The following is a 23988-nucleotide window of genomic DNA, read 5'->3' as shown; positions in this document are numbered from 1 at the left end:
TTTCTGAATATTTGGAAACTAAATATCACACTTCTAATAATCCATGGGTCAACGAGGAAGTTGTAAGAGAACTTTAGAAAACACACACACATCAAACAGAATGAATATGAAAATATAAAATGTCAACATTTGTGGGACATAGATACAATAGTGCTCAGAGGGAGATTTATAGCTAAATGCATAAATTATACAAAAGGAAATGACTCAAATCAATACCCGAAGCTCCCTTTCAAGATGCTAAAAAAAAAGAGCAAAATAAACCAAAAGCATGCAGAATAAATTAAATAACATATTAAGAAAGCAGAATACTGAATATATTCCATCACCCACAGGGTCTCAAATCAATACCCTAAGCTCCCTCTTCAAGATCCTAGAAAACTAACAGCAAAATAAATCAAAGCATGCAGAAGAAATTAAATGACAGATTAAAAAGCAGAATACTGAGCATATTTGGTCACCCAAAGAAGGTTGATCACAGCCATTCAGTTGTATTTCTGCCCCCACAAGAGGCAGTTTGATATTACAGTGTTCATTTCATGTGGATATTCGTTTACTGGATAAAATTAATTTACCCTGTATTCCTAATAATATGTTCTTCATTCTGTCTGTCATGGGATATAAAGTTTTTAACATACTTTTATATTTGCTGGAAATATGTCAAGTTTAGACACAGGCAAAAAGCAAAAGAGGATGGTGAAATCCTTCCAAAGCAAGCTGTGAGCCCTGCCCAAGGTGACCACCACATGGAGACCGGAGGCAAAGGATAGCCTGCCCATACCTGAGTGAAAAACAAAAAAATAAACAGTCTGACTCGTTTTGCTTTTGCGGCATACTACCTCTACCCACTAGGAAAACACAGCCCAGTGAATGTCAGACTGTGACCAGTCCATGCCTCAGAACCAGCCAATATTGGAGCTGCTTTCCCTCACTTGGCAAAGACTCACTTAAATCCCTTTCAGTGTAATAAAATGAAAGAATGAAGATGTCAGAGATCAGTCAAAGGATTTCTTAAAATGTGACTTCATTCCTATTCAGCATACAGATAAGCCAAAGATTTTTTTTTAAATGTCAATTCATTCCTATTCATCTGTTGCCTGCTTCCAGACCTCTGTGGAAAGCAAGGTTGCTTGGAACATCTGAAAGTCTTAGATCTGAGCTGAGCAGTGCCTTCGATGATGGAGTAATCATAGAGCGCCCTGCTCAGGGCTCCAAGCCAACCTCTATAGCAGCAATTTAGCATCTGTTCAGGAAAGGGGTAGAAAGCAATCTGATCTTTTTATTTACTGTCCCTCTGGGAAGTTAACTGTACATTCATGGCAAACAACTAAGGGGTGGTTCTTCTCTAGTACCCATTAGAAACCAAAGAAGTAGTAAAGCTTTCTATCAGTTTGTAGTAAGAGATTCTGTGAGTGGTGTGTAAGTAACGTATGTTACTATCTCTGGGTAGATGACTTTCAAGGAAAGGAGTACAAAGATCTTTTTTTGCCTTGAGAAGAAGATACTGTTATGTAATATTATAGGATCTCCCAAAACATTAGATTAGCCCTCCTTCAAGACTCACACGGAAGGGAGCAACAGGAAGTGTGCCCTTCAACACTCCTCACTCATGAGGAGAGGATCAAAAAGTCCCTCGACAGAAATGGGAGGAAAGGGCAATTTCTTCCCCTCCGCAGGAGGATATATGATGCCATCATAATTATTGACCCAAGTTTAAAACACAAAATTAGACATAAACAAAGCCAAAAGAAACAACATATAAATAGGGCAAAAAATTTTTTCTGTATTAAGTTAGTACACTTTTAGAAGTCTACAAATACTCATTTGGCCAAAGAAAAATCATCTGGCTTAAAACATTAAACATATATTATATTAATATGTGGAATAGTTAACTAGATATTTAAATAGAATGGAAAAGTCACCTTTGGGAGATAGTTGAAAGCAGCTACTAGCAACAGGTACTTCTGCATCCCAGCCTCCTCACGATAAATAAATCCTAAGATAAAACAAGGACATGTGCAGAGCATCTTAAATGTCTTATAAGCAAGATATTATAAGGCAATACTACCATTTTTCCTTTTAAAATACATTTTGTCTGCTTAGATATAATAAATATTCCATCAGTTAGGATACTCTATTGCATAACAGTTTTGAGAGTGGCATATTTCAAATAAAGGGGCATAAGATCTCCCATTCCACATCTTTAGGATTCTCTTGACTCTGTGTTCGGCCATGTTTTGGTTTTGTCCACCTGCTACCCCCAGTAGCAGTAGACACAATGAAATTATTTTTAAATGTTTATTGCAAGAAAAAGAAAACCTCTCCCCCAACCACAGAAAAATGTCTTTCTCCTTCATCTGACTGGAATCAATTAAAGTCATATGCCTCCTCCTGTGTACATGTGAAATGACACCATGTGAGGTTATACTTTGTAGAACTAACTGATTTGTTCAGTATTATGAAAGGAACAATAGAAAGGGTAAAGAGAGCCAATGAAAAGAAAATAATATTCATTTATACTTAAGACCCAGCATGTGGGTATTCTCTATACGTTTGCTATAAAATAATAATAATTTTTAAAATGACATTTGACTTTCTCATTCCAGTAATTTGATTCATGACTTACCAACTAATATTAAAACAAAGTGGTCTTAACTTTACATTTCCCTGTATGGCCCCGGAAGATGACTGGTTAGCCAGAGATGGGTAAGATTCCTCAAGGGAGGAACAACCTCAGACAGGCACAGTCGCAGGGGGGCCATCAGGTGAGAAATTGGGGATCAACAGAGGTGAGGCTTAGAACCTCACTCCCCCTGTTTTGAGAGAAATCTTCTGCATCCATGGATGTTTTGTGGTCCTTGTCTAGCTTGGATTAATGCTTAGTCTATAGGCACAGACCTGATCATCTACATTTGCCCTCTTACAGCACTAAATTATGTTTTCTATCTTTATCTTGCATCTACCTATACCACTTCAGCATTTAATTAAAAATAATAATAATAATAATAAGGGAGAAACGTGGGATTCACATATAAATCAAGTATAAAAATCAAACGAATAATCATATCTGACTTGATTGTTTATAGTTCATGATGCGTGATCAAAACCAAAAGTTTCTGTGATACGACTGCCCTTGCACTGTTCACCATGTAAGAACTTGTTCGTTATGCTTCAGAAGATTGGAGACTGTTGAGAATTAGGCGTGGGGTTGATTAATGATTGTGCATTGAGTCCCCTATACAGAATTTTATTGTTGTTAACAACCATTTTATCAATAAATATGAGAGATGCCCTCTCAAAAAAAAAACAAAGAAAAAAACAAAGTGGTCTTGTATTGAAAGCATTTGCCCAGTGCTCGCTTGGGCAGCACATATACTAAAATTGGAATGATACAGAGAAGATTAGCATGTCCCCTAAACAACAAAAAAAATAGAACAACATTTGCACAGATTCTAAGAGTGGCCTTTATTTTGTGTAATATCATGTAATTAATACCTGGTATTGGGGTAATTAAATTATAAATAAAAGACTTTGAAATAATATTCTGCTGGGTTACTGAAAACCTGTTTAATTCCTTGCCACCAGGAGTTCAGTTTCTGCTCTGAAGTTCTCCTGCTGCTTAAAAATATATACGAAACCGTGAGTAAAAGGATTGTCTTCAACATTTTGTTCAATATAAATAAAGTTTTTTTTATAAAATCCTTTTAATGCTGCAATCTGACATAATTTTCTATCTTGAAGCTCGTTTAAGCAACAGTAATAATATTTGCTTACCTAGAGTAATTTTAAAAAGACTCAATAATCTAAAGTGCTTTGGTAGAGTAAAATGAAAGACCCATACAGTATGAACTTCTCAGCCAATTTCAGTTGACTTAAAATTTAAATGCCACTTTGTTAAGCATCAAAGTAAAACATTTTGCACATTGCTGCCACTTCTTAACTTTTCTCTTCTCTCTACCAGTTTTTGTTTTTACGACTTGACACCATTAAACATGTTGTAGTAAAATCCCAGTGGAGAGTACTACTGAGATCTGTTACAGTGAAGTACTGAATTCCTTTTGATTTACCTCACTTGGCAGTATTTGTTCTCTATATGATTTCATTAAAATAAACTATTAAAGCAAGCAGATTTGCTAGTCTCAGTTTCACCCACCTGACAATAGTCCTCTGATAACCAACAGTAGGTCCTTCTTGATTAATGTCTGGGTTAGAAACATCCTTGGCAAACAGAAATCCCCTGAAACTCTTTTCTAAGAGACAGTTTCTCCTTTGTCATTTCCCCTGGAAGGAGAGCTCACTGGTACTAGCTGGGCCAACAAGACAGACATCCTGCTTGCTTCATTTAGTTGACAATTGGGTGACACTAACATTTTCTTGATGTTTCTTGCTCAAGAAGCTGGGGATCTTCATATTTACCTAACTTATAAACTAGGATTTTGAACCTTTTTAAAGAAAGGGCATATTTTTGGCAAACACTAACCAACTTCAAATGTTCATTGAAGACATCTAAGACAAACCAATGTAAAGAGAAAAGCAATACAAAATTCTCTAATTCTGGCGAGTAGTTTTAACTTTGTCACTTAGGATTGGGTTTGGCTGCATACAAAAGAAAATGTGTCAATGTAGGTTCATCCTTGGTAACAACAAAAAAGTACTGTTCTGGTGAGTGATGTTGCTAATAGGGAAGGCTGGCATGTGCAAAGGAAGGGGTATATGGGTATCTCTATCTTCCTTTCAATTTTGCTGTATACCTAATACTGCTCTTTAAAAAGTTGCCTTAAAAAATGAAAAGAAATTTGTGCAGCACATATACTAAAACTGGAATGATACAGAGAAGATTGGCATGCCCCTAAAAAAAACCAGCATTTGCACAGATTTTAAGAGTGGCCTTTATTTTGTGTAATATCATGTAATTAATACCTTGTATTGGGGTAATTAAATTATAAATAAGAGACTTTGAAATAATATTCTACTGGGTTACTGAAAACTGTTTAATTCCTTGCCACCAGGAAATAATATATTTTTAAACCAAGGTATAAGTTTATTTTACTTCTCATTTTAAAACAAGTCCAGGTAGAAAGCCTAGATTTTGGAAGGTAGTTTCAGTCACAAATGACGCAGACTCCTTGTTTTATATGCTTTGGCCAACTTAAGACACAGACTCCATCTTCAAGTTTACCTTAGGGTCCAAAATGTACTGCTAGTGTTCCATCCATCACATCCAAATTCCAGGATGTAGAAAGAAAGTAGGTGGGAAAAAACAAGTGCCATCACTAAGGTAAGTTGGCTTCTTTTAAGCAAACCTCCCAGAATTCCCCTGTAGCATTTATACTTACGTATTGTCTAGAACTTAATTATGTGACTAAACTGCATAGAAGGCTGGGCAATGGATTCTCTTTTCTGGGCACATTACTGTCCAGCATAAAATCAGGAGTCTATTACCAAAAGGAAGAAATATTAGGTGGCAATTCACAGTCTGTGCCTCAACCATTATATATGGCAATTTTATGGGAGATTTCAAACAGTCGTTAAAAGTAATAAATGAGAGCTATGCCAATTGACTTGGTTGTGTGGGGGCAGGGAGGATTTCCACAAGGTTTGCAAGAACAAAATGTATAGATGTGATAGAATATGAATCCATTTTTAATAACACAGAGTGACAAAAACCTCTACATATGTATGCAATATGTATGCAAATGATATGTAGGTATACAAATATGGTAAATGCCTGAAGGATACACAGTAGGTTGTTAACGTGTTATTGGGCAAGGGGAGGGGGCATGAATATCTTTGTGTTGTTCCATTGTTCTGCTTGTTATAACAAGCATGTGTTATTTTTTTAATTTGAAAACACAAAAATGTTTTTTAAAATGTGGCAGCTTCCAGACCCAAATTGGATCATAAATGAAATTCACAGTAAGCAAGACCAGGATGAAATCTATCCTAAGGGATCAGAGTGAAGAATTTAATAGGCTCTCCATACGAACCAAGTTACCTAAGTTGTTTTAAATGATTTATTTAGGGAAATTATTTATTTAGAGAGTATGTTGGCTAGATAACATTAGGAAGAACACTGTATTCTTTTTGAGCTAATGGATGTTAAAAAAGTTTATAAACATTTAAATATGAATGTAAGGCAGAATCATATCACAACAGATATCTTGTTTGAATTATCTGGCATACTAGCATTTATGAAATTAAACAAAATAACCTTTACGAATTGTAATTAATGTTTACCTGTTCAACTCCATTTAGACCATGAATCTTTCATGAAAACAGTCTTGTTGGGGAATTAGTCACACTTTGCAAGAATAAATCATTCTCATGTCAACTTGGCTTCATCAAAATTTCATGAAGAAGAAATCCTCAAAAACATGTACAACATCACATTATAAATTATATTTGATCCAGACATAATAAAGAATATGAAAAAGCAAAGAAAAATAAATTAATCCCTACCTACCTCAGCTACATTTCTATTTGTAATGGAAAATGTCCAGTGTTTTCTGAGAAAAGGCTAGCAGCTAGCAACACTGAGACATTATTTTTCCTGCACTATAAGGTCAAAGAACTTTCCAATGGCTATGAAAATTTTAATAATGATATTATAATATTTTTCAAAATAAAATTTCAGATTTAAACTTATATCCAAATAGTTGATCTAATAATGGTAATATTTGGCTTCTGCCTTGGTTGTGGCCAAATATTGATTTTCCAATACTAGATCATTTGGCATTGGAACAAGAAGTATTCAGTAGACCATTTAATGAAAATATCCCATTGGATAAACGTTGGTGCTTTACTGCAAAAGGTCCTTCAGGAACACTAATATGAAGAATAATGACGGGGAGATTGTAACAAATGTCACTGCCTTTTCGAGTAGTATCCCTCTCCACCAATACTTGTCTGAATTAGAAATGGTCATTTTAAACAAACACACTAAGAGCCTTTTCTGTTATGTCCTAGAATCCTGTTCTGAGAAACAGTGCTATAATAGAAAACTCTGTTTTAAATTTGACAATCACTGTTGTAGACTCTCTTCATGTTTTAGTCAAGTGTCCACATGGCACTGTCATAAACAAAGAGCTTGAAAAAAATTTAATTAAAAAAAACTTGAAAAATTATGCTGTAGTTTAGCAAACTAAAAAAAAAAATAGAAATAAAAATAAGATGGTATGGCATGGACCCAGTGGGATAGAGCTAGTTGATAAGTCTGTGAATCTTTTTTTTTAATGTTTTAACTGTTCTGCAAGGCTGGGGTGGTATAATTTATGAGTCTAATGGTAGTATAGTCGGAGTTGGGGGCGGCAACAGGGATAGAGAGAGGATTTAAATTGGAAATTTGTGAGCAATTATTCTTCAGAACCATGAATCCAGTCCTCCAATAACTCTTCATGACTTCCAATTTCTAAATTTCTTTTCAGTTAAACAAAAGCAGCCATCTAGGTGATGTGCTGGCATTCAGGACAAGCCAAGCATTATAGGTCTTAGTTCCAATTCCTTAAACCTGTATCTTCACATAAACCTCCAAATGCAAATAATACATCTCAATCACTTTGTAAATCATTTTTCTGTGTTAGTTCGGTCAATCTTTGGAAAAAACTAGATTTGGGACAGATACCAGGCCGGGACAAAAATGCAAAATTCCATACTTCCCATTCTTTGATTATTTTGTTTTGAATTAAAGTGTATACTTGATAAATAACTGCTGGTAAACTCAAAACTATGAGTCACTCCCTTAATTAATCAAGTTGATCAAGCAATTACTGAACTTTCAGTTTTGTTCCTTCCTGTTACAGTATGCAACCTTCCTACTTCAGAGACTACAGACGTAAAAACGGTTGGTAAAAATGATCTAGTCCTTCCAACCAGTTTGACCGTGAGGAACCCAGCTCTCTTGGGTTGTTGCTCAAGATCAGCTTGGGTTAGTGGCAGAAGTAGGACTCAAGTTTAGGTATTCTGACTCAGAAAACGAAGCTCTTGAGAGTTCCTTCCAAACACCAGGTGTGAGTGATTTAGGATGGTCTTAAAGAGGAGATGCAAAACGGTGGAACTTTCCGCTCTACGTTTAGGTGAGGTCCCGAGCGAGGGTAGTAGTTCCTTGGCGGGGGAGCCGTAGCAAGAACATTTGATCTGCAGGCTGGCGACTGGGTTCCAGTGATAGTACTGACACTGAAGAACCACTTGCCCTTAATATACGTACCTAACTTCTTTACAGGGAGGCAACCAGTACAAACCTGCCCATGTACAGTTGTCAAATACAGGTTAATTCCTTTCCTTCCCCAACTTGGGAATTATAAACATTAAAGGGTAAACTACTTGGAATAGTACCTGGGACATATTAAAGTTCAATATTATCATTTATTATTATTCCGCTGTCGATCTTTCAGACGCTGACGATTTGCCCAGTGACGCGCTAAACACAGAGCGCAGATAATCTTTTACTCTGGTTCCTTATTCCGTAGGTGCGCCCTGGCGAGTAATCGTGCACCCAGTGGATTTCGCGTCCAGGCGCAAGCTAGGTCCCCGAGGGCGGGTCCCTTAAAGCGCGGGTACCAAGTAAAGCGCGCACTCGTTAGGGAGTGACGTCACCAGTGGGCGGGCCCGGGAGGTGGGGGCGTTTGCTTCCGGGGCCAAGGGAACTTCCTTTCAGGGATAAGTCGGTCCCGCCGGTGGCGGGCAGGCAGGTAGTGTTCCTGCGGCGTTCTGGGCCCGTGGCCTCGGTCCCAGTGAGCCAGGCATGAAGATCACGAGGCAGAAACACGCCAAGAAGCATCTCGGCTTCTTCCGCAATAACTTCGGAGTCCGTGAGCCCTACCAGATTCTGCTGGACGGCACTTTCTGTCAGGCGGCGCTGCGGGGCCGCATTCAGCTGCGCGAGCAGCTGCCCCGCTATCTCATGGGGGAGACGCAGCTGTGCACCACCAGGTGGGCCTGCGCGGGAGGGCGCGCGGGGATCCTGCGGGGTGGAGGCGAGGCCGCTGCTCACGCCTCCAGGGCAAGCACACGAGGTGCGAAACGCCCCGCCCACGAGGAGCTGACAGGGAAGTGGGGGCCTTAAGGAGGTCAGGCGAGTAACCACACTGTAGGCAGAGTACAGTGCCCAGCGAACATTCGCGTTAGCCCGGCGAGTAAGACCACGTGCTTTGTAGTCTGACCTGGCTTCCAGTCTTGATCCCAGTCCTACCCAGCTCTGTGATTTGGGGCAAGTTACTTAACCTCTCTGAGCCTTGGATTTCTCAACTGTAAGTAAGAGACCATAACTATTGATAAGGTTGTTGTAAAGATCAGACAAGATATAGTGTGTGTAGAGCACTTAACTGGCGTCTGAGATGCAACCTACTCCTCTCAAATGGTTACTGTGATTTCCATAGCTTTTGCTATGGTAAATAAATTGTCCAGCTTCACAACTGACCTGTGAAGTAACACTTTCGATTAAGTCAGGACTCGAGATTAAAAACTTTCCCCACAGTCATTTCTGTATTCAACTGTTCAGTACCAGCCATATGCCAAACACTAGTGTTGTCACTGAGTATAACTTGGTGAAGAGGACGAGCATCCACCTCCGTGGCCAGTAAAATGCGTAAGTCAGCCTCCAGTCTGTGTGTTTTGACTCCAGGTTTAAAGCTTCCCCACCAATTCAAACTGAGAATATTTAAGATGGAACCTGGTGGGGATGGGAGAGAGGGAGAATGGAGTCATGGAAGGTGCAATAGAGGAGGTAACTCGTGAGCCCAGTGGTTCAGTTCTGGTGGGGGGAGACTATTTTGAGTGACAGAAAAAGTGACTTGTGGGAACTTCTTGAACAAATTAATGGAGTTGTGAAATCCCTGGGAAAGAGGTAAGAGCACAGGGTACAGTTGGAAATAAAGCTGGGAAAAGATAAATTGAGGCTACATCATGAAGAACTGTTTAAAAACTTAACGGTTTTTACTGTAGAATATTTACCTTTAAAAAAAAGTTAAAAAAGAAAATAAAAGGACCCATAACACCACACCTATGAATTACTGCTTCTAACATGTATTATCCATCCAGTTCTTAATACACACACACACGGGCTTTCAACTGTGCATTTGATAATAATGGTCCAGTGAACACTTTCCATATTCAGAGCTTTTCAAGCAGTTCCTCAGATGGATTATACATATCCCGAAATGTTTGATCCCCTTAGCTTAGCAGGACTGCCAGACACATTTGTAAATGGCTCGTGCATGCTCCCGAGTAGATTGCTTCTGGCTATGCATCTTGTCAATTTATCCCTGTGTTCCATAGAAATATTAACATTTTTAATACAATGCTATGATACGAAATGTTTGAGAAGTACTGCATGAAAATATGTTTTATAGCCTTTTTCCCCCTAAAAAATTTATTTGAACTTATGGAATATTTTGTACCTACTCAAAAGTAGAATCAGCAGCTTTTGCAATTATCAACATGGCCAGGCTTCCAGTTATCCCTCCTGCCTCTCCAACCTTACCGATAGTTTATTTTAAAGAATATTATTCTGTCAGTTCTTGGTGTTTTACATGAAGAGATTATATGCTGTCAAACCTGAGAATTGTCTTTTAGAAAGATAAGTGCAACAGTGTGAGGGGTAAGTTGGAGACCCAAGAGAATGAAGACAGGCAAACCCATTTCGTGGTTGCCCAATCAAGAAATAATGGGAGCCTGAAACCTGGGGAGAGGAAAATGGGAGAGGAAAAGCAGGGACCCAAAGGTTCTAGTAGGAGACATTACTGACATAGACACCAATAGCTGAGTTATGGCTAACAGCTGATGGGATAGGGGTAAGGGTGAACAAGAAAGGGTCAAGTCGGTTTTCTGACTGACACTCAAGGTGTCTGAGAAAATAAATTCAAAGAATTAGCAAGCCCCGGAGAAGTTTGGGGTCAGGGAAATAGCTTGATTTTAGACACAGTGAATTTGAAGAACTGATGCCTGGGCATCCATACCACAATAAAGAGTTGGCAGTTTGGGACTGAAACTCAAAATAGAAGTCAAAACTAATGACTGCAGAAAGCAAAGCAAAATCTCTTCTAAAAAACAAACAAACCCAAAATTAATGGGATGAGAAAAGGGGTTAGGCAAGGTATAGTCTTACAAGGGCTGGCTCAGGGTGAAGAAATCTTGGACTAAGTAATTCTCATGATTTTCTGTTAGTTTGATAGAAGAAGTGGCAGGGGAGCTTATTAATATGCTAATATTTGACCCCACAAAAGGTGCAGACTTGGGGATGAGAAAGGGAGCTGGAAAATGTCACTGTCGTTCTAATACGGTATTTTGTAGATGACACTTTGAAAAACATTGGCTGATATTAATGTGAAAAAGAGGAAGAGGATTGTTTTTAAATAATTTGATGACTTGAGAATTTTTACTTTGTAGAGCTGAAAGTATTTTGAGTGTGTGCCAATTTGGACTTGAAATAGAAGCACAAAACTATCGTTGGGGTGAGGCATCTGTTGTCAAACTCCTTGGATTCACATTTCATCTCTACAACTTAGTAGTATGAATTGGGGCATGTTACTTGAAATCTCAGAACGAGGTGCTCTAAAGTCAGGATAATTTTAAAGTAAACTGCCTAACTTCTAAGTAAAGGCTGTTTTGAGATTAAATGAGAATTTATGTAAAGGGCAGTTAGTAGGGTGAGTGGCACATAATAAACACTCAATAAATTTTAACTATTGTTTTTATTCTTTCTACTTGGCATATGCATTTTCCAAGTCTTTTAGGAGTGAAATGGCTGTGATATGATTTGTGACTCCCATATGAAAAAATTCAGATTCTGATAATATAGTTTTAGTTGGAAAAACATCAAGTATTGTTTTTTGTACTTGTATGTAAACAACTGATTTGCGTCTGTTATAATTATGAGCTGCTAATAGCATTTTTCTTTCAGGTGTGTATTAAAAGAGTTAGAAACATTGGGGAAGGAATTATATGGGGCAAAACTGATTGCACAAAAATGCCAAGTTCGAAATTGTCCCCATTTCAAGGATGCAGTGAGTGGATCAGAATGTCTGCTTTCCATGGTTGAAGATGGAAATCCTCATCATTATTTTGTGGCAACACAGGTGATACTACTTTTTTTTTTTAAGGTATCATTGATATACACTCTTATGAAGGTGTCACATGAAAAACAATGGTTACTACATTTCACCCATATTAGCAAGTCCCCCCCATGCCCCATTGAAGTCATGGTGCATCAGTGTAATAAGATGCCACAGAGTCACTGCTTCTCTGTGCTACACTGTCTTCCTCATGATCCCCCCCACACCATGTGTACTAATCATAATATCCCTCAATCCCCTTCTCCCTCCCTCCCCACTCACCTTCCCTCACCCCTTTCCTTTGGTAACTGCTAGTCCCTTCTTGGAGACTGAATCTGCTGCTGTTTTGTTCCTTCAGTTTTGCTTCATCGTTATACTCTACAAATGAGGGAAATCGTTTGGTACTTGTCTTTCTCCGCCTGGCTTATTTCACTGAGCATAATACCCTCTAGCTCCATCCATGTTGTTGCAAGGTAGAATTTGTTTTCTTCTATCGCTGAATAATATTCCATTGTGAATATATACCACATCTTTATCCATTCATCTACTGATGGACACTTAGTTTGCTTCAATTTCTTGGCAATTGTAAACAGTGCTGTGATAAACATAGGGATGCATATGTCTTTTTGAATCTGTGATCCTGTTTTCTTAGGGTAAATTCCTAGGAGTGGAATTCCTGGGTCAAATGGTATTTCTGTTTTTAGTTTTTTGAGGAACCTCCATACTGCTTTCCGCAGTGGTTGAACTAATTTACATTTCCACCAGCAGTGTAGAAGGGTTCCCTTTTATCCACATCCTTGCTAGCATTTGTTGTTCTTAGTCTTTTCTATGCTGACCATCCTGTCTGTTGTGAGGTGATATCTCATTGTGGTTTTAATTTGCATTTCCCTGATAATTAGCAATATGGAGCATCTTTTCATGTGCCTGTTGGCCATCTGAATTCCTTCGTAGGAGAATTGTCTGTTCATATCCTCCACCCATTATTTAATTAGGGTATTTGCTTTTTGGATGTTGAGGCGTGTGAGTTCTTTATATATTTTGGATGTTAGCCCCTTGTCGGATATGTTGTTTACAAATATATCCTCCCTTACTGTAGAATGCCTTTTTGTTCTGATATGATATCCTTTGCTGTATAGAAGCTTTTTAGCTTGATGTAGTCCCATGTGTTCATTTTTGCTTTTGTTTTCCTCACCCAAGGAGATGCATTCAGGGAAAAGTTGCTCGTGTTTATATTCAAGAGATTTTTACCTATGTTTTCTTCTAAGAGTTTTATGGTTTAATGACTTATACTCAGGCCTTTGATCCATTTTGAGTTTACTTTTGTGTACGGGGCTAGGACAATAATCCAGTTTTATTCTCTTACAGGTAGCTGTCCAGTTTTGCCAACACCAGTTGGTGAACAGGCTGTCATTTCCCCATTGTATGTCCATAGATCCTTTATCGTATGTTAATTGACCATATATGTGTGTGTTTATATCTGGGCTCTCTATTCTGTTCCATTGATCTATAGGTCTGTTCTTGTACCATTACCAAATTGTTTTGATTATTGTGGCTTTGTAGTAGAGCTTGAAGTCGGGGAGCATAATCCCCCTCACTTTATTCTTCTCAGGATTTCTTTGACTATTCAGGGTCTTTTCTGGCTCCATAAGAATTTTAGAACTATTTGTTCTAGTTCGTTGAAGAATGCTGTTGGTATTTTGATAGGGATTGTATTGAATATGTAGATTGCTTTAGGCACGATGGAAATTTGACAATATTAATTCTTCCTTTCCATGAGGATGGGATGTATTTCCATTTATTGGTGTCTTCTTTAATATCTCTCTTGAATGTCTTGTAGTTTTCAGGGTATAGGTCTTTCACCTGCTTGGTTAGGTTTATTCCTAGGTATTTTATTCTTTTTGATGCAATTGTGAATGGAATTGTTTTCCTGATTTTTTCCTAGTTCATTGTTAGTTTATAGGAGTGCAACAGATTTCTGTGTATTAATTTTCTATCCTGCAGCTTTGCTGACTTCAGATAATAGTTCTAGTAGTTTTGGAGTGGATTATTTAGGGATTTTTATGTACAATATCATGTCATCTGCAAACAGGGATAGTTTAACTTCTTCCTTGCCAGTCTGGATGCCTTTTATTTCTTTGTGTTGTCTGATTGCAGTGGCGAGGACCTCCAGAACTATGTTGAATAAAAGTGGGGAGAGTGGGCATCTTTGTCTCGTTCCCGATCTTAGGGGAAAAGCTTTCAGCATCTCGCTGTTATGTATGATGTTGGCTGTGGGTTTGTCATATATGGCCTTTATTATGTTGAGGTACTTGCCCTCTATACCCATTTTGTTGAGAGTTTTTATCATGAATGGATGTTGAATTTTATTGAATGCTTTCCAGCATCTATGGAGGTGATCATGTGGTTTTGTCCTTTTTGTTGATGTGGTATATGATGTTGACAGATTTTCAAATATTGTACCATCCTTGCATCCCTGGAATAAATCCTACTTGATCATGATGGATGATCTTTTTGATGTGTTTTTTCATTCGATTTGCTAACATTTCATTGAGTATTTTTGCAGGTAATACTACTTTTAAAGCTAGAGTCTACTTTAATCATTTCTATTTATACTTCATATGGTGCCATGTACAGTCAAGAAAAAATTAGGTGGAAGTGGTTTGTTAAAGTGTTTCAACTTTGTAAAATATAGGTGTCTTGCCAGTGGGTTTCAGCCCAGAGCAAGTTCACTATGGATTCAGTGAGGCCAAAGAATGACAATGGAATGTTCTTGGAGTGTAAGGGTTTATACCCAACTTTATTCTCACAGTGGCAGATCAGTCACTAGAATCCCATCCACTCAGAGCAACTCTGCATGCAGCAAGCTGGTCTCTGTCTCTGCGTCTCTCTGCCCCCCACAGGCATCTCAGCCCTTGGTGCATCCACTACTCCAGTCTCTGCTCTCCTGCAGCCCTACCACCATGTTGCCCAGACTGCTGGGCAGAGCTCCTTATGTAGAGTCAATAGCAATGTATTGCCCGCAACATGTGTAGTGAGCTAGCTGAGCAGGGCCAGGTGAGATCCTAGCCATAGGAACTTTCACTTTATCCACAATAGGCTTTTGAGTTAATTGCAATCAATAAAAGCAGTTTTATTAGAGAATTTGAGGGCAGAACCTTAAGCATGTTGATTTCCTTCTTAAGTACTGAAGTTCCCTTTTTAAAAGTAAATTATTGACGGAGACATATATTTTAGAGTTCTTGAAGGGAAGATACGTATAGCAAAGACTTACGTTTTATGTTCATAAATGTTTGTCATATTCCTCTGTTTCGTACTGTTTCTCAATAAGTCATGTTTTATGTTATTTGAGACTGTACCACTAATATGGAACAGCTTTTAAAGACTGGGAGGCAAGAAAAGGGAGCCTGTGAGTTGATAGTAAGAAGTTCACGTACATACTAATTTCCTTAAGCATGCTTTTAGAATTATAAATAACACAGTTAGAGGCAGTGCTGAATCTAGAATCTGAGCCATCTTATTCCTACTTTATTTCTATTATTTCAGCCTCTGTGAGCTTTCTTGACCCCTTCTGAAGCATGTCTTTGATAGAAACAAGGAGCATCACCTAATGTATTTTACCTTTGTATTCCTTTGTAATTCTTGGTCCTAGAATATTGATAAATCCAGTTCACATTGTTGCCACTTAACCATTTCAGCTCAGTTTTTATGTTTCTCTTCCTTTATCATAAAATGTACTCCCATTAGCTACACATACTGATTTGAAAAGTACATCCTATGATCTTTTATTTTTAATATAGCCCTCTTTAAGTTCGTAGAAGTCTCTTTAAGGCATCTTGTTCAGTTGACATATTTGAACTAAACAATGTTTTTCTTCTTAATAGGATCAGAATTTGTCTATGAAAGTAAAGAAAAAACCTGGAATTCCTCTGATGTTTATTATTCAGAACACTATGGTCTTGGACAGACCTTCTCCCAAAACAATTGCTTTTGTTAAAGCAGTAGAGTCAGGTCAGCTTGTCTCAGTGCATGAGAAACAAAGTATCAAGCAACTCAAAGAAGAGCAGGGTTTAGTGAAAAACCCTGAACAGGGAAGAAGAAAAAAGCGCAAGAAAATAAGTGGCCCCAATCCTCTTAGCTGTTTGAAGAAAAAGAAAAAAGCACAGGACACAAAATCTGCCTCTGAAAAGAAAAAAAAGAGAAAAAGAATCCGGAACAGATCTACTCCAAAAGTACTTTCTGAAAAGCAGAAAGCAGAAGGATAATCCTTAGACATCTTAAAAGATATTAAACTTTGAAAAGTAAATTTCTCTTTAAAACTGTGGAAGTACTCTGTTATGAAAGGCTATTATTTGGTAAATGAATATTGACCCATAAGACTCAGCCTAAAATATTGTTAAAAAAAAACAGGAGTGGATGAATTTAGGTGTGATCCTAGTTACTTCTCTTACTCAGTGATTGAAGGTGGTTTTTCAGTGTAAAACTGTTGTCTCTTTTTGTGTCAATACCCTTCTGCCAAACATTATATGCAGTGAGTTTTAAAAAATCAAATAATACTAAAAGGCTTGTGACAAAAAAGAGTCCCTCTTTCACATTCGCAGAGGAAACTTTCCACTCATGTAATGGTTGTAGAATTCACCTTCATTATTTCCAAATAATGTGAATATGCTACTACTTTTTGATTCATCCATTATTCATTGACTTAGTACTACAAAGAATGGATATTTTGCTTATATATATTACCCTCCAATTTTTCTAATATATTAATATTTCAATCTTTATATATTCCAAATTCAGTGTCTTCATTATTATAACTATAAACTGTTCACCATTGAACCAAGTAGCATGCTATGATTGAATTTATTTCTTACAATACTTTTTGTTGTTCTGGAAGTTAATGACCTCATTTTCTTTTAGCATCTGACTTGGTCTTGCCACATTCTTCAGTAAGTGCAAAGGACCTCATAATATAATTTTTCATATGATAATATCAGTTAATTTCTTACCCCTGGGGATACTTCACGTGGAGCCCTCCATCCTCCAGTGTGGAAAGGTTATCTGCCAAACATTTTACTCAGCTATTATCCAGGCAGCATTTATTATCCTTTTCCAGAGATGTACTTTGTCACTTCTGTTTCCTAGGTTCTTCATTTTCTACATTCTTAGTTGTACCCTTTCTTGGTTTTCTCTTGCAGTAGAGGATAGCATAGGTAGGAAGTATATTTTCTGAGGCCAAACCTTAACTGATAATCTAGAAAGATAATGAATTCTTGGTTGAAAATCATTTCATTCTTGTTTATAAGGACCTAGGAGGAAGAATCCCTTTATTTTCTTGAGTTCCTTTTGTCCAACAGGGAAGGTGATTTTCTTTTATATGTAACCATTAACTTTAGTAGCAAAAATTCCAAAATAATATCTTTTTAATCTTGGCTGTATTATTTTTAAAGTGCCTAAACGGTCAATTCACTTAGGAAGTGAATAATCAGGCTTGTTTTTTTTTAGCCCTTTCCACAGTTGTTTTAACTATCAGACCAAAATTATAATGTTTTTGACTAATATTGGAGTACAGAGTTCTTGAAAAAATGGAATCATTAGCTCGTCACTTAGAGCTGCCTGTGACACCTTAGGATCTTACATCTTTGTACTACAATTCTTTTTTGAAAAGTACCCTTATGCTCCCAACCCCAAAATCCCTAGCACTATGCTTTATTTTCTCCATACAATTTACGGAAGTCAGCAGAAGGCCATGGGGGTATGCACATGAGATCCTAATCCATTTTGTGGTTCAGAAGAAAAAAAAGTTGAGAACCTCTGCTTTAGAGGATAGCTACTAGCTTTGTTGGGGATAAAAGAATACGTGTGCTTTCGAACTCTTGAAGTTTGCCAGTCTTAGTCTGAAAACTGTTTCTGAAAACCACTATCTTCTATGAACACTTCAAAATAAAATGCAGTTGAGTTTGGGCAGGATTTAGTATTCCCTAAATTTTTGAAGCCCTACAGCCACTTTTCATCCCCATAAGTATGTAAATTAAAATGAAGTCATAAAACAACTGGGTCAGAAGTAAAAAGATTGAGTGTCATCTATGCATAGAGTTAAGCAATGTTACTTTATGTCTGCATCTAGGTAAGGCAAGATAGCTGTTTGACACATTTGATAGGTTTTCATGGTTGGGTAGAGAGCTTGTATTTAAAATGTTTTAAAAATACATAGTTAATTTGTACCAAAGTTTTTCCTAAAAATCCTTAGATGGAAATGAAAAAAATAGGGCAACTTGGTATAACTATATAATATTTTGAGATCCAGAATTAATTGGGAATAAAGGCAAAAGACAGGTGTCTGGACTGAGTTTAGAAACTGATTTGTCATTTGATCCTAGATTGGTAGCCTGCATACATTTAATCGTACACCCTTGTCAGTAAAAAAAAATATGTGTACACATAACGTATATTTAAACTACAAAGATATACTACTCTACATAAAATATACATAGAAAAATTAACAATATAAAGGATGGTACAATAAACTATTGAAAAATCTTTGCTGTTAGGTGGCTCTATAGCTAATATTTCAAGACAAGGTTTATACTTAATACTCATTATGAATCTACTTGAAGTAGTTCTTATAATTACATTTTTGGTCAGATCTGACTAGAAAAACATTGGTTTTCCTTTGTAATGTTTATGGCAAAGAATGTGTTAGAAGTAGGGTGTGTCAATATATATTTGATGAGACACATGAAAATAAGGTCAGGTCTACCACAAAGAGGCAGCTGCCTCTCATCCAGTTTCCAGACCTATATCAGTTCAGAGGCTCAGCCTTTTAATTTAGGGGTGGCTGAGTTCTCTTGAGGAAGGACCCTGAAGCACTGCTACAAGTTTCCCTGTGGCCATTTTCTCGAGTGAATACACATTGGGGAGAAGATATACCCAGACCTCTTGGGGATTGCTAAACACTGGCTCTGAATTGATGCTAATGGCTAGGGACCAAGAATGCTGCTGATTGAACATTCAAAGTGGGATGTCTTGGTCATGAGGTGGTAAAGTGATACATAGGCCAAGATTGAGTCACAGTGGGCTCAGTAGGTCTATGAGTCTGCTCTGCATTTTTCACCAGTTTCATAATGTGTAATTGTTAAAGACATACTAGGCAACTAGCTGTGTCCCCATATCAGCTCCCTCACTTAGGGACTATAGGTAATTAAGGTATGTAAGCTCAAGGGGAAGCTGTTCAAATTTCTACCAGGTTAATAAACCAGAACAGGACATTGTTGGTGGGATTGCAGAGATTACTACCATCATCACATACTTGAATGATGCAGAAGGGTTGATTCCTATTACATCCATTTAGCTCCTCTTGTCTGTGCAGAAGGCGAATGGATCTTGAAGTATGACTAAGATTAATGTTAATCAGAGGGTGACTCACTTGCAGCGCTCTTCCAGATGCAGTATCTCAGATGGAGAAAATCCACACTGCTCCTTGCACCGGATATGGAAAATGCTCCCTCCCACCACCCAAGTTTTAAAACCTATATGCTAGGAACCCCAAGAGCAGTTTGCTTTTCCTTGCAGACTAGTAGGTACACCTTTGCAGTCATGCTTCCTGCTAGGTCAGCTTACCTGCTCTCAGCCATAATGTGGTCTGCAGAGATCTTGATCATCACATTTTATACAACATGCTGGCCCACTACACTACACTGATGATATCTTGCAGACTGAGTCTGATGAGCACACCTCAGTGCACACCTATGACACTCATTAGGTTTTCTTATGATTAGTTGACTGGGGGGGAAAGACTCAAACCTGATTTATAGATGTTTTCATACCATATGCTGCCCACAACCAAAAGTGAATAGCTGCAACATTAAAGCCCATTCACCAGTGGCCCAGAAAGACAGCAATGGATGAAAGTTCTATCAGCAGAATTTCAAACAATACATCTGATTGTCTACTTTGGATTCAGAAATGGCCAAAATTATAGATCACTGATTTCTGAGTAGTTGCTAATGGCTTAACTGGATAGTTAAGGACTTGAAAAGAATCAAATTGGAAGATTAGTGGGAAGGATATCTGCTAAAGAAGTCTGTGGATCTTTCAGAATGACCACAGAGTGTGAAAATGTTTATGTCCCATTTGATTGTCCATCAATAGGCATTCACTATAGAGGAGGTTCTCAATACTCAGGTGGAGAAAATGGTACTTTCCATAGATGTCAGCCGTTTCCTTGCCAACTGAGTAGGTTATTCACTGGCCCCATGAACAAAGTGGTTATGGTAGCAGGAATGGTGACTGTATGGGCTTCAACACCATAGCTGAATTAGCTACCAGTACTGTCAAGTGCCTGACACACCAAACAGACCAGCCCAGGCCAGTCTTCTGGGATCTGTTTGGGTTAGCAGATGAGTGGAACCTCTTCTCTGAGCTGAGACATTAGCACCAGTGGATTAAAGCATTCCTCAGAGGTTTCAGTTCCACAGGGGGCCTCCAAGCTTCTAAGTTTTAATAATTCTAGCCTTTCCCATTTCTCCCCTTTCCCTAAAGGCAGAAGCTGCTTCCTGCCATTGCTACCTCCAGAATTCTTAACAGTTCTCATTTCACCTATTTAATTACATTGTTAACTACTTGATTAGTACTTGTTTTTATTAAATTCTCTCTGTTTACATAACTGGTGTGGCTTTTCTTCCTGCCTAGATCCTGATCTAATATAAAGGTTCTAATTAACCAGGCCAGATTTGTTTGTGTCCAATGTGGAGCTAGGGGAAGGGGCTAGCTTACTCAAATTATATAGACTGAGATTGAATAAAGGATAGTCCACCAAAGAAAAATCATGGGTACTATTTCAAAGAAGGGTGAAGGATCAGAAACAAAATCACACCTAAACATTAAGATAATCTTCAAAGGTCATAAAACACTGTCTCACAACTTTCCTCTCCCCTCCAAAAACCTTTGTAATAAAATTATTGTAAAAGTGAAAAGACAAATGTAAATATGATGCCATTTTGAGACAGGCACCATGGGCTTAGACTGAGTTGGGTGAGGGCCTCTGGAAAAAACAAAGCAAGATAATCCATTGTGAGATTTGCTTTGGTCTGCTGGGGGGCCCAGCTTATTTTTCTGACTTTACCCAGGTGCTGCTTTTCTTCCTTCAGCTCTAATCAAGTGATTTGCAACCGGGGAAATTTAAAAAGCAAGCATAAAAAGACATAGTAAAAACAGGAAGTATTCCATGTTGAAAATAAGATTGCATTTTAAAACTCAATTAGTTAAAAAGTAAATTTCTTAACGTACTCTTTAACAAACAGACAATAACTCAGCCCATCTTGGGAGCAAAGCAGGCAGTCTTGAGTGATATGCTCCCAGACCAGGAAGCTGCTATCAGAGCAGTAAATTTCTTGTAAATAACCAGGAAGACTAATAAGAAAATGTCTCTTCTCTTCAAAGATAAACATTTTGGGACCATGTGGATAAAACAAGAGTTCCTGTGGCCAGGATTCTCACCTGGCTCTGGTTGGCTAGCTCATTGCACACATGTGGGCAATATGTTGCTATTGACTCTGTATAAGAAATTCCATCCAGTGCTCAGGGCAACACGGTGGCATGGCTGCAAGGCTGCAGGAAAGCAGAGTAGAACAGAGGCTGGAGTGGTGGCAGCGCCAAGGACAGAGGCCCAGAGGATGACTGTGTGGGATGACTATGTAGGCAAAGAGGCCCAGAGGCAGAGACTGGCTTGCTGCATGCAGACTCGCCCTGAGTGAACGGGATTTTAGTGACTGACCTGCCACCATGGAAATAAAGTTGGGTATAACCTTTTCACCCCAAGAACATTTTACTGTCATTTTCTTTGGTCACATTGAATCCATAGTGAACTTGACAGGGCTGAAACCCACTGGCAGACAGACCACTTAGCAGGTGTACACCCCTAGCCCTTTGTCTCTCAACCACCTATAAAACTCCTAGGCAATTCACCACCTGGGGCTCTCTTGTCCCCTCCTGGCATGAACCAGGAGCTTTGCCCTCTTGCTTTATCTCTAAATAAAAGCCTCTCACGTGCTCTCCTACCTTGAGTGTTTGCAAAGTTCATTCTTTGACTCCCGGAACAAGAACCCTGGCATCACTTTCACCCCCACTTGAATTTTATAATTAAACAGAAAATAGCAACTATTGTCAAGGATGTGGAGAAATTAGGACCTGCATACATTGCTTGTGGGAATGTAAAATGGTGCTGCTACTTTGAGAAACAGTCTGACAGTTCTTGGATTAACCTTGAAAACATACAGAGTGAAAGAAACCAGTCACAAAGGATTATATGGTGTATGATTCCATGTATATGAAATGTCCAAAACAGGTAAATCCATATAGCCAGAAAGTAGATTAGTGGAAATCTGTGGTGGAAGAGATGGGGGCAAGCAGGGAGTAAGGAGTTTAGTGTTTCTTTTTGGGATAATCCAAAAATTCAAAAGTTGATTGTGGTGATGGAAGCAATGTGAATATATTAAACCATTGAATTTGTACACTTTAAATTGTGCTATGTGAATTGTTTCTCAATAAAGCTGTATTGAAAAGTGTTGTACACACTGTAGGGGTATAATACATACTTATTTGTGTACTAGTTTTGTAACCAAGTGAGTGGATTGAACAAAATATACTTCTGCGCTTTAGATGTTTTTAATAGAAACCAAAGAAATAAAGAAAATGTATGAATTGTTTCTAGTTTCTTTAAAGGAAAAAAATTACTGACAAGCTATTTGGGTGCTAATGTTTCATTTCTTTTTCTCCTGTGCATTAGTCCCAAGTGGATCTCTGCCAGCTTGCTAATGCTCACTGTCTATTCTGTGATGCAGTCAGAAAGATGCCATCTGTTCCCTTTAGTTGCCAAAATGTTACAAATTATCTAAGCCTTTCCACAGGTAGTAAATGCCAAAAAGGTCAATCTTCTAAATGTTCATCACCTTGCACAACTATTTTACAATGATGTTTTGTTCAACTGAATAAGAAAATGATAATCCTATGTAATAAAATACAGTGATTTCTGCAAATGAATTAGTGAATATCAATCTTTTATGTGGTGAGCATACGACCATGGTGCTATTTAACTACATGATGTGGTAACATTCATACTGGCACTGCTAGAGTTTTCCACACTCAGAGCAAAGCCATGAAAATAAAATGTCAGGGAGAGGCATGGAAATTTAGAAGACCCACGTTTGTTGCTAGCATGTACTGCCCACATGTTATGGCCCCTTAGAATGATGATAAGCCTAGACAGTAAGGTAGGTAGCAGCCCTAATCCTGACAGCTTCTGGGTTTTAATGTCTTACCATTATTCCTTGAAACAATACCTATAAGCACTTAGACCTGTCATTAGGCTTTCCTTTGGTTAGGGTTCAAAGACCTTATTTTATTTCACCCTTGTTTCCTGGGAGTGTTTGATGTCATTTTTGGCATCTAGGTGCTTAATAAATGTTGAATGAATGAATTGAATTGGGTGAAATGAATTCTACTATTATCACCTGTATCACAGGGTCTCCAGCATTCCAAACTAATCGGTATCAAAGTTTTTAAATGTATGACAAAATAGGGGTCATCTAACTTTGCTCACCAATACAGCACATGCACTTCTCAAAGCTTTATTTGTTGAGCACTTTGGTATTCAGAATTAATCAGCAGTTAGAAAAAAGAATCTTGCTTTTTGATGAAAAGGAAGAAATATTTAGAAAAATGTTCGTTGGCAAAAATATCATGTATCCTAACTGAAATACTAGCTTTATCTGTCTCCAAACATTATTTACTACTTTTCTCACTATTCTCTTTATAAATTATTCTGATTGGGGATAATCTAATGGGTGGGGGGGCATTGAGAGAGACACTATATGCATGTGTGTACAATCTGTTGCACATAAAATACATTATTTTATAGAACAAGTGTGGTTATAAGCAAGGCTGTCTTCTG

General features: G+C 38.0%; 1 protein-coding gene and 1 non-coding gene across 2 annotated transcripts; both read left to right on the top strand.

Annotated features, from left to right (window-relative positions):
- Positions 1-3348: 3348 nt before the first annotated feature.
- Positions 3349-3451, top strand: LOC118907648 (U6 spliceosomal RNA). The gene has a single exon (XR_005022901.1). It is a non-coding gene; the product is annotated as a U6 spliceosomal RNA (small nuclear RNA).
- Positions 3452-8642: 5191 nt separating this feature from the next.
- On the top strand, positions 8643-16368 carry UTP23 (UTP23 small subunit processome component). Its single transcript, XM_036876425.2, has 3 exons — positions 8643-8925; positions 11894-12068; positions 15926-16368. Exons 1-3 carry the CDS (start codon positions 8738-8740, stop codon positions 16304-16306), a joined length of 744 nt encoding a protein of 247 aa, XP_036732320.1. The 5' UTR covers positions 8643-8737; the 3' UTR covers positions 16307-16368.
- The last annotated feature ends 7620 nt before the right edge of the window (positions 16369-23988 follow it).

Source organism: Manis pentadactyla, chromosome 3 (genome assembly GCF_030020395.1).
Source record: "Manis pentadactyla isolate mManPen7 chromosome 3, mManPen7.hap1, whole genome shotgun sequence".
NCBI lineage: Eukaryota > Metazoa > Chordata > Mammalia > Pholidota > Manidae > Manis > Manis pentadactyla.
Note: the sequence above shows the minus strand (reverse complement) of the source record. Positions and strands in the feature narration are given on the sequence as shown.

Bases quoted from the DNA above. Each gene is read 5' to 3' on its own strand.
- UTP23 (XM_036876425.2), top strand. From the start codon at position 8,738: ATGAAGATCACGAGGCAGAAACACGCCAAGAAGCATCTCGGCTTCTTC. The intron at 8,926-11,893 runs GTGGGCCTGCGC...TTTTTCTTTCAG, and splicing joins ACGCAGCTGTGCACCACCAG to GTGTGTATTAAAAGAGTTAG. The intron at 12,069-15,925 runs GTGATACTACTT...TCTTCTTAATAG, and splicing joins ATTATTTTGTGGCAACACAG to GATCAGAATTTGTCTATGAA.